Here is a 16,502-nt window from a genome sequence, read left to right on the forward strand (position 1 = left end):
GCCAGCTCCTGTCCCTGACACCTAGGGCCGCCAAACACTCACCCTAGCCAGTCCCCTGGGTTATTCATTAAGCTTCATTTCACCATCCTCACCTCCAGCTGTCCCCAGGGTGAGGGGAACAGCGTGGGGAGGAGGGATGGAGCCTCAGACACAGGGGATGAGTCCTCCCGAATCACATTTAGACTCTGTGTTGTACACTTTCCAGGCCACGGAGGCCCAGTTGCACTAACCAGGTGAAAGAAGTGGGCCTGGGGCAGTGAAGCAAGCAGTCTCGCTGGTGAGCAAGCCAGCAGCCCCCTAACTTGAGACCCTCTCTGGGCTCGAATGACTTATCTTGGCAAGGCTCAAAGAGTCTGAGACCTCAGTTAAGATACCATGTTGTGTTGGATGTCAGAAGACCCAGGTCCACATCCCAGCTGGCTTTCAGAATTAAGCCACCCATTTGTGCAATCAGCAAACATTACTCCAAACAACCAAAATCTAGACCCCTAGGAAAAGAGAGATGAAGACAAATAGATATTCGTGGCCCTCATGGCTTATAGTCAACATGTCAGTGAACAGATACAATGAAGTGTTATAGACGCAGCAACAGGGAAATACAAATCAGAGCAACAATAAAATGCCCTTCAAAAAAAAAAAAAAAACTATTGGGTCGGCAAAAAATTTTAAAAGGCATAAAAGCAATAACAACCAGGGATGGTGAGTATGAGGGAAAATAGGCACCCTCACACATTGCTGGTGGGATCAGAAATCGCTACAGCCTTTTGGAAAATAGATCTGTCAATGTTGATTACAAGGGGATAAATACCCATTCCTTTGACCAAGAAATCTTAATTTAGGAGATTTTATTCTCTAAAATAAAAAGTGCCAGAGGTTAGGGTTAAGAGTATGAGAAGGTTTATTAGAATCCTATTTAGAATAACAAACAAACAAACAAACAGAAAACTGAAAGCTTGGATGCCCTTGAATTGGGAAATGGTTGAATAAGTCATAATACACCCTCAGCATGCAATATTACGCAGCTATCACAAAGAATAAATTAGATGTAAACCTATTGACCCATAGAGATGTTCATGGTGCATTGTAAGTGAGAAAAGGAAAAAATATATATGTACAGTGGGTAAGGACTTTTTTTTTTAACAAAGAACAGTGACCAAAAGTGCCTAAAATACCAGTCTATGTAAAGACCTGTAGGTTTGTGGAGAATTATGCTGATCACATTGGTTGTCCCGGGGTGACTAGGGAAGTGGGGATGAGGAGGAGAGGGATAAGGGAGGAGGGGGCCATAATGAAATTGTGGATGGAAATGTCCCATCATCTGCGCTGTCCAATATGCTAGCCATTCATCACCTGTGGCTATTGACCCCTTGAAATGTGTTTGTGCATTTGAAGAACTGAACTGTAAATTTTGCTTAATTTTTATTAAATTTAAATACCGCAAGCAGCCAGCGGTGACCAGATTGGACAGCACAGGTCTGAAGAATCTGTCTAGGAGATGGTGTGGACCCAACATGAGACAGGTCATTGTCACCGGGGAAGCGGGGAGCATTAATAAATCCTTCAGCTTTGTGTAATGGTGCCCCCATCCCAAGACAGACAGATTTGAGTGACCTGCAGACAGAAAGACAATTACCAGGGGCGCCTGGGTGGCTCAGTCGTTAAGCGTCTGCCTTCGGCTCAGGTCATGATCCCAGGGTCCTGGGATCGAGTCCCACATCGGGCTCCCTGCTCGGCGGGAAGCCTGCTTCTCCCTCTCCCACTCCCCCTGCTTGTGTTCCCTCTCTCGCTGTGTCTCTGTCTGTCAAATAAATAAATAAAATCTTAAAAAAAAAAGAAAAGAAATACAATTACCAAACAGGTACAGTAAGGACCCCAAATAAACATACCTGGGTCCATGTGGCGTACAGATGGACGCAACTTTAAAAAACCCCACACCTGGAAAAAAAGAAGGAACTTTACATTGAAGACACCTAGGAAATGCTACTTCAACCAGGAGGTGAAGGTCAACATCGACAGTGATAAGTCATGTTGGTAGCTGACACAGATGTCGTGTGATGTGCTGAGAATAGCACTTTACCTCCATGGTCTTCCTCCCCAGATCCTATAACCCATTCTACTCGCGAGGAAAAAAAAAATACAAAATCCACAACCAGGACTATTTGAAACTGTCAAGGTCATAGAAAACTAGGGAAGTCTGAGGAACGGTCACAGCCAAGAGGAGCCTAAGAAGACATAATGAGAAAACATGGTGTGCTATCCTAGATGGGACTCTGGAGCACAGAAAGAACATTAGGGAAAAACTAAGGGAGTCTGCATCGAGTATGGACTGTGAATAACGGCGTATCAGTATTGGATCAATAACTGTGACAAATGTAATGTTGTTGATAACAGGAGAAACTGAAAGCCAGGTATATGGGAAGTCCCTGTACGGTCTACGCAGTTTTAAATTTCCTTTTCTGTAAATTTAAAACTATTCTAAAATAAAAAGAGGGTTCTTTTAAGTCCCTACACCCAAACCTGCAAAAATAGTGGGAAATAACAATACCCCTTACAAGCGAATTCTTTGCAGAAAGCTTCTCCTCAGAGAGGACTCAAATAATGAAGCTGGTTTTAGTCTCATTAAAATAGAGCTTGACAAAAATCCTGTGTTTTACTGCAGAGAGAGAAACAAGCCCAACCCTTGGACAGAGATGTTGAGAAGCTAGTGGAAGACAGAGAAAAAGCTGGAAAAGACATTTGTTGCAACTTTTAAAGAAGGGGCAGTGAACGAAAGCTATCCCAGGATCATCGTCCTAATTTTTTCCCTTTTGCCAGTTATTTGTCTGCATGATCGAGAAAATGCATGCAATGAGGCATGTGTGAGGGAGGAATAATCTTTTGAGAATACTAATGTATCACTCCCTCCCCCTTACTACCCTCTCCCGGGGAGGAGAGAGAGACAGAGAGACAGAGAGAAAAAGACAGAGAGAGAAAGCAAGCAAGCAAGCAAAAAAGAGTCCTGATTTGTAACATTTGCTGATTTTCACGGTGTCAATACTCCCACAGTGGACAGTTTCAAGCAACCAAAGCTTTAACCACTGGCTCACAAATGTCCTGCAAAGTTAACAGTTGGTAGGAGTCTAGTCCCGAGCTCCACTGCTGGGGGTGGGGAAGGCAGACATCCTACAAACCAGGGAGTGCTTTTTGCCTCCAGGAATGGAAATAATAGCAAAATAAGAGAAAGAGTTTATGGTAATGGCTACAACTCAGGGGGAAGCCGCCTTGAGTTTCCAACCATTCTCTGGAATGGTTGCCATGGGCCCTAGACTATAGAACAAGGCCCCACGTGGCTGAGAATGAGGAAGGGCTCCCAGGCAAGCTGGGGTGGGGGACCGACAATGGAGCCATTCAGCACCCACCCCGTATGGATTTGGCCCCTGAATGTCCCTGCTGTCTCTGGTGAGAAAGGGAAACCCCTCATCGCCTCCAATGAATTATCTGCCTGAAATAAAAATTAAGCCAAGTTAGGGGAAAACAAAGAAGTCCCCATTTGTTGCACATGGAGTTTGTGGTCTGAGATTTAATCCTGCTGCAAATATCTTGATTTTTCTATGAACTTTGGACAAAATCTCTCACAGGCCCTCTGGACCTAGCCAACTCCACACATCACATGTTGATTGATGGGTGATGATAAGTGCAAGGGGGAGGCCCAGTGTGGCCATGGGGTTCTGACCTTGGCCGTGGCCAGTTTTAGCCATAAGGGCCCACCAAGAGACTGTTTGCCACATTTTCGGATGACGCAAAGCAGGGAGGCCTCACTGCAGACGGCGCTGTCGAATGACCCAGGAAGGGGTCACAAAGTCTCAATCAAATCAAATGATGGACTGAAGCCAGGTGAATGAACATGACGAGGGCTGGATGCCAAGTCCTACAGTGGCAGCCACAGAGTTTAAGTGCATCGGGTCCAAAACAAGATAGCCCTGATCTAATTGGGTTAATTTCACCAAGAAAAAAAAATCTTTTAACTTCTCTGGAGGTCAATTGAGTAGCAGTTGGATATAGAACAACAGACTTTTTAGATAAAACACATTTCACCCGAATAGGATTAATTAATTTCTCCTGGTCATATTAATAGAAGTAGAGAAGATAGAATGAGGGAGGTATTATTCTCATTCCATATTACCCTTAGGCAGAGTCTCTCAACCTTGACACTACTGACTTTGGGGCCAGATAATCCTTTGGCGGTGGGGGCGGGGGGGAATGCTGTCCTGTGCCCCATAGGATGTTGAGTGGATGGAGGCAAGAGTGGGGAATCCAGCAGGGAAAGGGTCAGTACAGACTTGTCCTAAGGCTGCTCACGAGGCCCTGGGAAAAGACTCCAGGGGCTGCCAGGCTGCAGAATCCCAAAGAAGTACCAACCCAGACTTGACGGGGAGGAAACATGAGTGAGGAGGGAAGACTCGGGGAAAGGGGACCAGAAAGTTTGGGAAGGCCCTGGATTATAATAACAAGACCAAAGATAATCATAATAGCAGCTACCATTCTTCCATTCTTTGAGCCCTTATTCCACGCCTGGCACTGGGCTGATTCGCCCCCATTTCTAGGGGCCAGAAACCGAGGTTAAGGGAAGTTAAGTGATTTCTTTGAGGTCACACCTGGGTGTCAGTTTCAACCCAGGTGTGATGGACTTAGGAGCCAGAGACCTTAACCAATCAGCAGACTCCAGGTCTGGCTGCGCCGGCCACAGTGGGCAAACAGATGAGTGTTGCCCGTTCCTCTCGGAGCTGTGAAAACAATCAGAAACCCCACCTCCTGCAGCCAGGGACACGCCGATCTGGCCATCCTCGGGGACACTTCTGGGGAGGGTGTGATGTAATAGAGCCAGCAGGCAGAGGCGAGGGTGGCAATTTGCCCAAGGTCCCCCAGCCAGACTCCCGCCCCTCCTTCTGGGACTGTGGGCTCTGCCCTCACTTTTCTGCATTGGATAGATCCAGGCCTCAGTTTGCCCATCTGCTACATGGGAGAAGGTGACTTTCACTTTCCTCCCCTACTTCTGAAGATCTTTTAAAGGAGGACTAGATGGGAGAGAAAAGCCCTTGTGCCCTATCACCCAGAACTAGGGACACAAATGCCCTCTTGAGCACCAGAAAATAAAGATGACCATCACCTATTAAGTGCCCAGAAGTAACTGGGCATTATCCTTTTGACTGTACACCAATTAGGTTTAAATCCTCATATCGAATCTAAGGGGTGGACACTACTATCAGTTAAAGAAACTGAGGCACAGAGAGGTTAAGTAACTTGTCCAAGGTCACACAGCAAGTCGATGACAAAAGTTGGATTAGAACTTGGGCCTGTCAGAAAAGTGACTCACTTGTTATATGAAAACTGACCCACGTTGGGATGCTGGAGTCACCAGCCCAAACTGATCCCCTTGACGTTTGCCCAGTGACAGCTGCCAGGCTTCCCCCAAGATCCTCCGGCAGCTGCCTGGTCAGAACGTCCCCATCACAAGGCCACTCTTCCTGCTTCGGCTCCATTGACTCCCCAGGGTGATCTTGGGTGAGCCCTTTGCCTTCTTAGGGTCTTGGGTTCCCTTCCATGTGATGGCATACAGAGCCACACATGCATCCACATGTGTACATATTTTTTTTAAGACTTTATTTATTTGAGAGAGAGAGCACAAGTTGGGGGGGCAGAGGCAGAGAGAGAGGGAGAAGCAGACTCCACGCTGAGCAAGGAGCCCAATGCGGGGCTCAATCCCAGGACCCCAGGATCATGACCTGAGCCGAAGGCAGACGCTTAACCAACTGAGCCACCCGGGGAACCCCTTCACATTTTATATATGTTTAAAAATGAAGATATACCCAGAAAGCAAATGTGTATCCACTGCTGACCGGATAATAAAAATGCAGCACATCTATACAATGGAATATTATTCAGCCATAAAAAGGAACAAAGCACATGCTACAATATGGATGTATCTTGAAAACACGGTGCCGAGGGAAAGAAGCCAGACACAAAAGAAGCCAGACACAAAAGGCCATATGATTCCATTGATATGAAATGTCCAGAACAGGAGAATCCACAGAGACAGAAAGCAGACTGGTGATTACTGGGGGCTGCAGGGAGGGGGAAAGGGGAGCAACTGGGAATAGGTATGGGGTTTCTGTGGGGTGATGAAGTGTTCTAAAACTGATACTCCATAAATGGGTGAAGTCTATGGTATGTGAATTATATCTCAATAGAGTTATTATTTTTTAAAAAAGGATACGCTCAGACAGGATGCCAACAACATCCCTCTTTTCTGTCCTTATGTGATTGATTTTCTGAATGTGGTGGTTTTCAAATCACAGCAGTGATGCATTCTTGTTGAAACAAATGGAACAATATGCAGAGGTCTTAGGAAGGACAGAATCGTCTTGTTCTTCCCCTTGCCGCTCCCTGCCCTCCCCAGTCATAGCGTTGCCGCTCAGGAGAGGAGACGAATGCAACATCGTGAGATAGCCCCCTGGCAAAGTGGATAACCTCCCACGGACATAGCACCCAAAGCCTACATCTGGGTCCTCTGTGACCAAGCTGGGCCAGATGCCCCACCCCGACCCCGCCTCCACCTGCACCCTCTCATCAGCCCTGTGTCTGCAAAGGGCTCAGAATTCCTGAGCCTTTCTGCTCACCTGTAACATGGGATTCAAAATGCCCGCTCACCTGGTGGTTCGAGAGTTGAGTGAAACCCCAAGTAGCAACACTTGGCAGGGGATCAGGCGCAAGCAGGGGCTCGGGCCATGTGAGTGCCGACTGTATACACTCAGATGCACCCAGGGAAGCTGTGTCCACATGGGAACTTCACGGTGCCCACGTGGCTTCAGTTCTGCCCCCCGACCCCTGTACCTCCGGCGCATGCGCGACCCCTGTACCTCCAGCGCATGCGCGTGGACGTCCCGCTGAGGAGGGGGCTTGGGAGTGCCTGCGGAAGGTCAGCTTGTCCCACAGAGACGGACGGCTGTGCGGGCTGTTTGTGCCCTCACTGCCCTCTGTCTCATGGCTATTCTCGTCCTGGCCGGCCGGACAAGAGAGCTTTGTTGAGGGGACCAGGAAAAGATCCGGCCGACGTGTTTGGGCACACCACCCCTGCGGACATACAGACCCCCGCACACAGCCAGGGACAGACAGGAGGCCGGGCACCCGGCGGGAGTGAGTTCAGGCGCATGTGATGATGAAGATGATGATGATGGCTGCTAACACTTGCTGAACACTCAGTTCCAGGCCCCTTGCACACACATACATTATTATGTCATCTCATCCGAGGAGGGTGGCTCCATTTTCATCCCCATTTTACAGATGAACAAAGGGAGGCTCCAGGAGGCAAAGTGACCTGCCCAGGGCCACACAGTTGGTAAATGGCAGAGCCAGGATTTGAACGCTGAGCCGCCTGGGTCATACCCATAAAGCCATCTGCCCCTTCAAGACAAAAGTCATAAAGGATGACGGGGAGAGGTCATTCACATTGTGGCAGGCAGACTGGGTTCAAATGCCAGCTCATCTCTCTTGCTCTCTGGGTCTCAGCCTCCCTTTCTGTAAAATGAGGATAATAAGAGCACCCACTTCCTCCCGTGGTTTGTTTCCTGGGTGCTTACAATGTGCCAAGCACACGCTAGTGACGGGAAGCGCACGGTCTCACGCCATCCTCTGGCAAGCCCCTGGGAACAGGCCTTGGGAAGCAGGCATTGTTCCCACTAGCCAGTGAAGAAGCTGAGGATGGGGTAGGGGAGGGGTGATTGGGGGAGAGCCGGGAGGAAGCCGCCAGCAAAAGTGCAGCCAGTTTCCCCCTCTCCTCCTGGAAGCCCCCGGGCAGCGGGCCAGGGGGCGGGGCCGGGTGGGGGGCGGGGCCAGCCCTGGGGCCCCATTGGCTGCCCCGAGGCGCCCTGGGAATAAAGCCCCGGACCAAAGCCCCAGACCCGTAGCCCTCGGGACAATTCAGGAGACATTCGACCTGTCCATCTACCCTCCATCTGTCCGAGGACTCTACCGTCTATCCACCTATAGCATCTCCAGTCTATCCCTTCCCGGTTTGCTCCCTCTGTCCCAGCCGCCCAGCTCCACCACCTTGGCCAGGTAAGTACCCCCTCCTCAGCCCCACCGCAGTCTGGAGGGCCTGCGGCCAGGGGTGGGGAGGAGGGGGGCTCCAGGGGAAGAGGAGGAGGTAGAGTAAGTTGAGCATAGAAACCCATGCTTTGAAGCCAGACTGGCTGGGTCAGCATCTAGCTCTGGGCCTCAGGTTTCTCATCTCTAAAATGGGAATAACAACAGACCCTCCCTTGTAAGGCTGTTGTAAAGGTGAAATGAGATCATGCACTTAAAATGTTCAGTCAGATATAATAATAGTTCGTTTTTATTGAGCTCTTGCTATGAGGCAAGCGAGGGGAGAGTGAGTTCTGACCGAGAGGGGACATGTAAGGCAGATAGCAGCTTCCAGAGCCCTCCCCCCTCCATGTTTGGCACAACCTCAGGATGTTGTGCTGGAGGGAGTGGTGCCCACAGGGGGTCCCTGCCCTCACCTGAAGGTATCCCATGCTGCAACCAGACACAGGTGGGGGAGGAGGCTTCCCAAATCCACCGGAAAGGGGTCTTGTGGGGGATGCCTCCCACTCCCAACCAGGAAAGCTCCCTGAAGCCAGGGCTTGGCAACGTGCACAAGGTCCACTCAGCCAGAATGGGGTGCCATTGTTTCAGGGATAACCTCCAGGAGGCTAATCAACATTAATTCAAACAGATATGGGGATGCTCCTGTAATGGAGTGCCTCTAGTCCCTGGCTTTGGTTCAAGAGATCTAGGGGAGAGCACCCCCTCCCAGACCCTGAATGTTAGTTCATTCAGACAGACATAACCTACCCTATTTGGGGGTGCTAAGGCTGGTGGGGTGGTCAGGAACCCCATCCCTCACTTCTCTTCTGACCCAGGCGTATCTAGCCCAGTCTGGGAGGGGTGGTGGCCGAGGGTTAGGGCTGTCCCAGGTGGTGTCATTGGAAATGGGGTGGGATGTGGGGAGAGAGAGCCAGCCTTGCTTGGCCTTCTGGGATGGGGGAAGATCGGGGGGTGGGGTGGGGGGAACCAGATAGGCTACTCACCCAACCACCTGCTGATCAAATTCTGGCTCAGCCCAAATTGGGGAGAATCCAGGAGAAGAGGAGCAAAAAGGGCTACACGTATGTGGCCAGACTCTGGAACACATCAGCTTCTTGATCAGCCAGAGTCGGTCTAGACGGGGAGGCCTGAGCCACGCCCATGGTCCTGGAGAGACCCTAGCTCCCGTGCTAGACTGTCTGAATTCAAATCCTGCCTCCCCCTGGCTGTGTGGCCTTGGGCAAGTCACATTGCTGTGTGACAAACTGCCCCAAGGTGTGGTGACCTAACAGCAATCATTTTGTTGTCTGCCGGGGCTCTGGGGCTTAACTGGGCTCAGCAGGCAGTTCTCACTGGGGTCTCTCAGACGGCTGCAGTGTGATGGTGGCTGGTAACGTCTCAAGGTCACCCCCCATGTCTGGCAGGTGACGCTGGCATCTACATGTGGCCTCTGCATGCGGCCTGGGCTTACTCCCATCGAGGCAGCTGGGGTTTGAGATGGAGCTGCCCAAGAGAGACAGCCAGGCAGAGGCTGTGTCCCCTTCCGTAGGAGGGGGAGCTGGGGGCTGGAGTAAGCCGGCTCACACAGGCTGGAGTGAGCCAGGAGCGGGGCTGGAGTGAGCCGGCTCACACGGCCTCTGGAGAGCAGACTGTGCCATCTCTTCCCAGCTCCACACTCAGTGACATCGTGTTGGTAGCTTGAAAGTGGCTTTTGTGAAGGTTATGTACAGCACAGAAGTGCACACACGGCAAATCAGGGCTTGATGTTTCTTTGCAGAGTCTGTTGTTAAACATTCACCAGTGCTGCGCTGCTTGGAAGCCACCGAGTGTCCCTTCCCCCTGAAGCCACAGACCACCCCCTCCTCCAGGGTCCAAGGGCAGGAAGCACAGACCCCACCTCTCACTGAGAAAAGCATCAGTGTCACATCATAAAAGATGCATGTGGGATGGCCATTCTGGGAAACACAATCTGAGCCTTGTTCCTCATCAGGAGAATGGACTAATAATGCACGTCCTAGGATTGTTAAAAGGATTAAATGCATTAATGCCTGTAAAGCTTAAAACGGTGCATGGCACATGGTAATCACTTTAGAAGTGGTCATTACATAATATAATAATTATTATAAAAAGTCTAACTGGGTATGGGGCTTTCCAAAGGTTAGTATGAAAAAAATTCGTGCATTTAAATAGATAATTCCTATACACAATAAAACATTCAAACAGCACAAAGGGGATGATGAGTGCCAGCTATCCCCAGAAGCCCCTCTCCTTCATGAGTTTCTTGTGTGTTTCCTGAGATGTTCTGTGCACACAGAAGCTTATGGATTATGTGTGCGTGCGTGCATCCCCGTGTTTTTGCACAAATAGATTATACCTGCTGTCCTGCCCCTTCTTTAGTACTGAAACATCTGGAAGCTCACTCTGACTCAGCACCTGAAAATCCATCTCCATCTCACGCCCCTTGAAAGGTGCAAGGTCTGAATGCTTTTTCTGACGCCCACAACTTCCCAGCATGTTGTGTGTGTGTGGGGGGGGGTCCTTGTCCCCATTTTACAGATGAGGCAGCTGAGGCTGAGGGGGGATTGCTTGCGTGATGTCACCTGGTGAGTAGGTGGCTCAGTTGAGATTTGAATTCAGGTCTCCAGGATGCTCCTCATCTGGGCTCGTGGGAGGCGAGGGGAGGGGTCACTCGCAGGCAGGCTGAGGGCTATGTGGCCGCGGCTGGCACCACGGCCCGCTCTCCTGACCATCTGGGTGTCCTTCCTTCCTCCCAGCAATGACGTCTGGAGAGCCCCTGCACGTCAAGACCCCCATCCGTGACAGCATGTCCCTGTCCAAAGTGGCAGGCACCAGCGTCTACCTCAAGATGGACAGTGCCCAACCGTCAGGCTCCTTCAAGATCCGGGGCATTGGACACCTCTGCAAGATGGTACGGGATGGGCTCCATATCATCTGAGCGAGGGTGGCAGGTCCTTTTTCCTCAACAGGGCAGGGCCAGTGTTGTGTGCTGACTCCCACAATGCCTAGCAAAGGGGTGCCCACCCAAGAGGGTCTCCTCATGGACTGATCCCAGAGCCATCATTTGCCTGCTCCCCGCCCTTCCCTGAGCCAGTCTCTTTGGGGAGGGGCGATGTCATCTGAGAGGCTAGGGCGGCACAAAATCTGTGTGAAGGAAGGAGGGGCCAGGGGTATATCGGAATCACTGGGAAGCACTCCAGGTGGGAGGGGAGAGCCCAGGGGAAGACTGGGAGGTGGGCCTCACCCTCCCCCCTCGTCTCCACAGTGGGCTGAGCAAGGCTGTGAACATTTCGTCTGCTCCTCAGGTAAGTGGCCTGCATGCCTCTTCTTATGCCCTGCTGTGTGTCCCCGGGCCAGGCGCTCCACCTCTCTGGGCCCTGGTTTCCCTAGCAACAAGCCAGGACAAACATCTGCAGCAGTCCGGATTTGGAATTCCAGGGGAGGGGAGCAGTCACTCGGGGAAGTGTTCAGAGCCCCAAGGTTGGGGGGAGCGGTCCCGGCTGGGCTCCCAGGCCCTCCTGCACTGACACACTCTCCACCCCCCATCCCTGGCAGCGGGCAACGCGGGCATGGCAGCCGCCTATGCCGCCAGGAAGCTGGGCATCCCTGCCACCATCGTTGTGCCCAGCACCACCCCTGCCCTCACCATTGAGCGGCTCAAGAATGAGGGCGCCATAGTCAAGGTGGTGGGCGAGGTGAGTACCAAGCCAGGGCAGGGGCCGCGGAGGGCGCCTGGTGGCAGGGCAGGGTCCCCTGGCCCCTCACCCCTCCGACCTCCTCCGTGGTCTTGCAGATGTTGGACGAAGCCTTCGAGCTGGCCAAGGCCCTGGCAAAGAACAACCCAGGCTGGGTCTACATTCCTCCCTTTGACGACCCCCTCATCTGGTATGTGGAGCCCGGAGGCCCCTGGTGCAGGTGGCATCCACCCGCTACGCCCCTGGGTGGGCACCTGCCCCAGTGCGTGTCATCACACCCCTGGGCGCAGCAGTTGCACGTGTGTGTGCACGCCCTCAGGCACGACAGCAGGTGCACACACACGTGCGCCAGTGCCCGTTCCCCGCGGCCAGGAGTGAACGTGTGAGCTCAGATGCACAGGTACCTGCCGCCAGGTCCCCAGAAAGCCGACCTGAGTCAAAGATTTCGGGGAAAGCAGTTTACCTGGGTGATGATGCATCAGAGAAGGGGGGAGGGAGCCGGGGCTCTCGTGGGCAGGCGACCGCGGTGGGGGTGGGCAGCTGGAGCTTACTCCAGGGGGGGGGGGGGCTGGAAGCCAGCGTGGAACTCAAACCAGAGTGATCCAGCTGCGGGAGAGCGTGCTGGGGAGCTGATACACCAACTGCCACCATTCTGGGTCCCCACAGACCCTGGCCGAGGGCCGCTCTCCGGGGCTGTCCTCCCTGCCGCATTTGCAGTCAACTCCAGTGGCCAGAGGAAGCCCTTGGGTCCACACGCTGATGCTGGCGGCTAGAAATCGGGGTGGAGTCGGGGAGGAGGCGACTAGCCCAAAGCCCATCGGCTGCCGGGGATGAGGACAAGTGGCAGGACCCCTGCGTGGGGTCTCCAGGAAGCCCAGCCCTCATCTGCGCCCCGCCCCCGCTCTCCCCCTCCAGGGAAGGCCACACTTCCATCGTGAAGGAGCTGAAGGAGACGCTGAGCGCAAAGCCAGGGGCCATCGCGCTGTCGGTGGGTGGCGGGGGCCTGCTGTGCGGAGTGGTCCAGGGGCTGCAGGAGGTGGGCTGGGGGGACGTGCCCATCATCGCCATGGAGACCGCCGGAGCCCACAGCTTCCATGCTGCCACCACTGCTGGCAAGCTCGTCTCCCTGCCCCAGGTTACCAGGTGAGCAGGGGGCTGCCTCCGTCAGGGAGCCCAGCTCGGGGCTGGCTGCGAGGCAGACCCCCTATGTCAGTCCCATTTTACAGATGAGGAAACCAAGGCTCTGGTTACTTGCCCAGAGTCACACAGCCAGTGAGTGGTACTGCTGGGACTGAACCCGAGTCTGCATGACTCAGTACCATGAACGTCATGCTTCCTCACATGTAGAGTCCAATGCTAAGCATTTATTGAGTGCCCTGTGACAGGGGTTTTATACACCTCATTAATTTGCCAACCATTTACTGGGCCCCTGATATGTGCAAGCACTGCTGATCCTGGGGCAGAGTGGTGAATAAACACGGCCCCTGCTCCCAAGGCGTTCATATCCCAGCCCCGAACCTTTGACAGATGGTAATTAGGATTAGGTTTGATGCATTATACAGGAGTCACAAATAACAGTGACTTAAACCAGACTGATCCTTACTTCCTCTCTTACATAAAAACAGGTCTAGAGGTCAGTCCAGGGCTCCATGAAGCCAGAGTGCAGGTTCCTTGAGTTTGTTCTCCATCCTCCTTACCATGTAGCCCTATGGCCCAAAATAGCTGCTTAAGTACCGACTATCACACCCACACTCCATCTGGCAGGAGGAGAAAGGGAGGGCAGAAGTGATGCCCCTTCCCTTTAAAGACAGATGCAGTACTTCCACTTAGCTCTCATTGGCCAGAACTTAGTCACATGGCCACAGCTACTGCAAGGGAGGCTGGGAAATGCCTTCCTACCAGGTCTCCACTTGTGCAGCTAGAACAGATATTGGGTAGACAAGTCCCTACCACAGATAGGGAAGACTGAGTCCAGGATTCTGGATTCCTGAGCCTGGCTCTCAGGAGCCACCATGTTGGGCTCTGATCCTGCACTGTTGGGATTGAGGAAATAATTGTCGGGTGCCTACCATGAGCCACATGCTGGGCTTAGGGCAAAGGTGATTCAGGCCCCAGGTGCTCCTGGGTGAGCTGGGAATAGAACCAGTGAAGACTCCATGGAAGGCAGGGGGAGTGAATGCACCGATTACGAGTGCAGGGCCCGGAATTACAAGGACCCTGCTTGAGGTGCCGCACCACCACTCCCTAGGCACGTAACTTCAGGCAAGTGACCCACACGCTCTCTGCCTTGGTTTCCTCTCCCATAAAGTCGAACCAACGAACAGCAAAAACAGTTGTGAGAATTAAATAATGCTTGCAAAATCCTTGGCACCTAATACTTCCTCAAGAAATTGTCACTATGCCTGTGTCACGGGGGAGGACTGAGTGCTCTCCCTGGAGGACTCCTTGGAGGAGGTGGCCTTAACACTGAGCCCCGAAGGACAGGGCAAGACCCGGGCAGGCAGAGTCCTTTCCGGGAATCGAAAGGGGGCCTCTCTGGTGTTTGTTGCTCAGTTGGTGTTGAGCACAATATGCTCTTTACCCCCAGTGAAGCCTCTGTGCCTTATTCGAAGACCTCACTCTGTCGGGGATTCCCTGGGGCCTTTCAGTGCTTGGCACCTGCCCACAGACCCTACTTCCCTCTTCCCTCTCAAATCCATCTTTCTCTTTCTCTCCCTCCTCATCCCGATCTCTGCCTCCTTCCTCACTGTTTCCCCCATTCCCATCCTCTTTTCCATCCCCCCTCTCCCAGTGTGGCCAAGGCCCTGTGTGTGAAGACCGTGGGGGCTCAGGCCCTGAAGCTGTTTCAGGAGCACCCCATCTTCTCTGAGGTCATCTCGGACCAGGAGGCTGTGGCCGCCATTGAGAAGTTTGTGGGTATGTGCCAAGTCCTTTCAAGACCTGACCTGCTGGTTCAGGACTTAACTGGCCGTCCACGTGGTGTCCTAAGAGATCCCATTCACTGCAAATTTTCTTCACAGTCCTATCTCCCATCCCTTCCTAGAACTTCCCATTAATGAAAGGTAATACAATGCAGCGGTGAAAAGAGAAAGGCCAAAGCCACAAGTGAAGAAGTAAGCCTGACAACCATGACAGCAGGGAATAATAACAAAGTATTTAAAATGCGGACTCTGAGCTTCCTAGTAGCCGAGGGGGGAAAGAGAAAGTATGGGCCACAGGGTCGGCTTCAGAAATGGGTCTGTAAGTAGGCTGGACTCCTGGGTTCAGCCCAGGACAGGGATGATATGCACATGCAAGCGCATGCGCGTGCACACACACACGCACGCACACACACACACACAAGGAAAATTCTAACACTGCCACTTAATCCCCTGTACTAGCGCTCAGTTTGGCTCATCGAGCATGGCAGTCTTGCTCAGATGATGATTCAAGCCTTCTCAACACAGGGCTCAGGCAGTTACAATCATTTTACCAGTGCGCACACTCATAATGAAACCTAGCCGTGGATCAGGACTTGGGAGGTCAAGCTGGGGTAGTGAGGGTAGGTTTGGCCTGGGACCTGAGTCTGTGGCCAGGGCCGAGAGCCGAGTGGCTCACAGCCCTCAGGCCTTCCCAATGGCCCAACGGTGCCCCTGCACCCGGGCCCCACACTCATCACCCCTCCTCCGCAGATGACGAGAAGATCCTGGTGGAGCCTGCCTGTGGGGCAGCCCTGGCCGCCGTGTACAGCCGCGTGGTTCAGAAGCTGCAAGGAGAGGGCAAGCTCCGGGCCCCGCTGTCCTCCCTCGTGGTCATTGTCTGTGGGGGCAGCAACATCAGTCTGGGCCAGCTGCGGGCCCTCAAGGAACAGCTGGGCATGAAGAACGGGCTGCCCAAGTGAGGGCCCTTCCCCGCCCATCTGCCTTCCCTCCCGGGGGCACCCCTGTTGGAGCTGGAGTTTTATCCAGCACCCCACTGTAAATATTATCCTTGCGTCTGCCTGGGAGCCTGCAGCCCCGACCAGTCAGTTCCCTTCTCAGTCCCACGAGCCCACTGTGCCAAGGGGCCGCAGCTCCAAGGGGGAGCCGGGCCGGCAGCCAGCAAGGCCGTGAACTGAACCTCTCGGGCCTCTGTGCAGCTCTGTGACTGTCCCTAGCCACCGTGGCTGGTGACGGCCACCTGTGTGTCCCATACCAGGTCCCCAGCGAGGGTGGGCAGGAGGGACAGGGATCACAGCAGGATGGGCCTCCTCCCTGGAAGACGCACAGGGCCGTGGTCCAGGACTGAGGACCACCTGTCCTCTCCCCCAGGAAGCCCAGCCTGGCCCTGCCCACCCCCCAGTCATTTTTTCTAATTGCAGCTTTTTCATTGAAAAAGAAAAAAAAATGTATTTATGAAATGAAGATCCTTTGAGTTTCTCCTTCATCACCGTCTGCCTCCCTCCCTCCCCTCCTCCCACCTGCCTGCTTGTAGCCCTGCACCCTGTCCCCTGGAACCTTGGCACCCCATGGACATGGGGGCCAGGACCCTGCTCCCAGCTGGACTTGCATGCCGGGAGACAGAAAGCAGGAAGGGAGGGAGCTAAGCAAGAGCTGCCTCTAATGGAGGCAGAACCAACCCCCAGCCCAAGAGGCAGAGGAGGCTGGCCTCATTCTGACAGGAAGTCCTTCCTGATATCAGATTCTGACTTGATCTCAGAACCACTGG

At 53.0% G+C, this 16,502-nt stretch overlaps 1 protein-coding gene across 1 annotated transcript; it reads left to right on the top strand.

Annotated features, from left to right (window-relative positions):
• The first annotated feature begins 7,921 nt into the window (after nt 1-7,921).
• SDS (serine dehydratase) lies at nt 7,922-16,180 on the top strand. Its single transcript, XM_032431466.1, has 8 exons — nt 7,922-8,094; nt 10,878-11,032; nt 11,387-11,426; nt 11,677-11,816; nt 11,915-12,006; nt 12,732-12,959; nt 14,608-14,732; nt 15,488-16,180. The coding sequence occupies exons 2-8, from the start codon at nt 10,880-10,882 to the stop codon at nt 15,694-15,696; spliced, it is 987 nt and encodes a 328-aa protein (XP_032287357.1). The 5' UTR covers nt 7,922-8,094; nt 10,878-10,879; the 3' UTR covers nt 15,697-16,180.
• The last annotated feature ends 322 nt before the right edge of the window (nt 16,181-16,502 follow it).

The sequence above is a fragment of the Phoca vitulina genome, unplaced genomic scaffold, assembly GCF_004348235.1.
Source record: "Phoca vitulina isolate PV1807 unplaced genomic scaffold, GSC_HSeal_1.0 scaffold46, whole genome shotgun sequence".
NCBI classification, from domain to species: domain Eukaryota; kingdom Metazoa; phylum Chordata; class Mammalia; order Carnivora; family Phocidae; genus Phoca; species Phoca vitulina.

Excerpts from the sequence above, each read along its gene's own strand:
- SDS (XM_032431466.1), top strand. The coding sequence starts at position 10,880 with ATGACGTCTGGAGAGCCCCTGCACGTCAAGACCCCCATCCGTGACAGC. Across the intron at positions 11,817-11,914 it reads TAGTCAAGGTGGTGGGCGAG|ATGTTGGACGAAGCCTTCGA; the intron begins GTGAGTACCAAG and ends GTGGTCTTGCAG. Across the intron at positions 12,960-14,607 it reads TCCCTGCCCCAGGTTACCAG|TGTGGCCAAGGCCCTGTGTG; the intron begins GTGAGCAGGGGG and ends CCCCTCTCCCAG.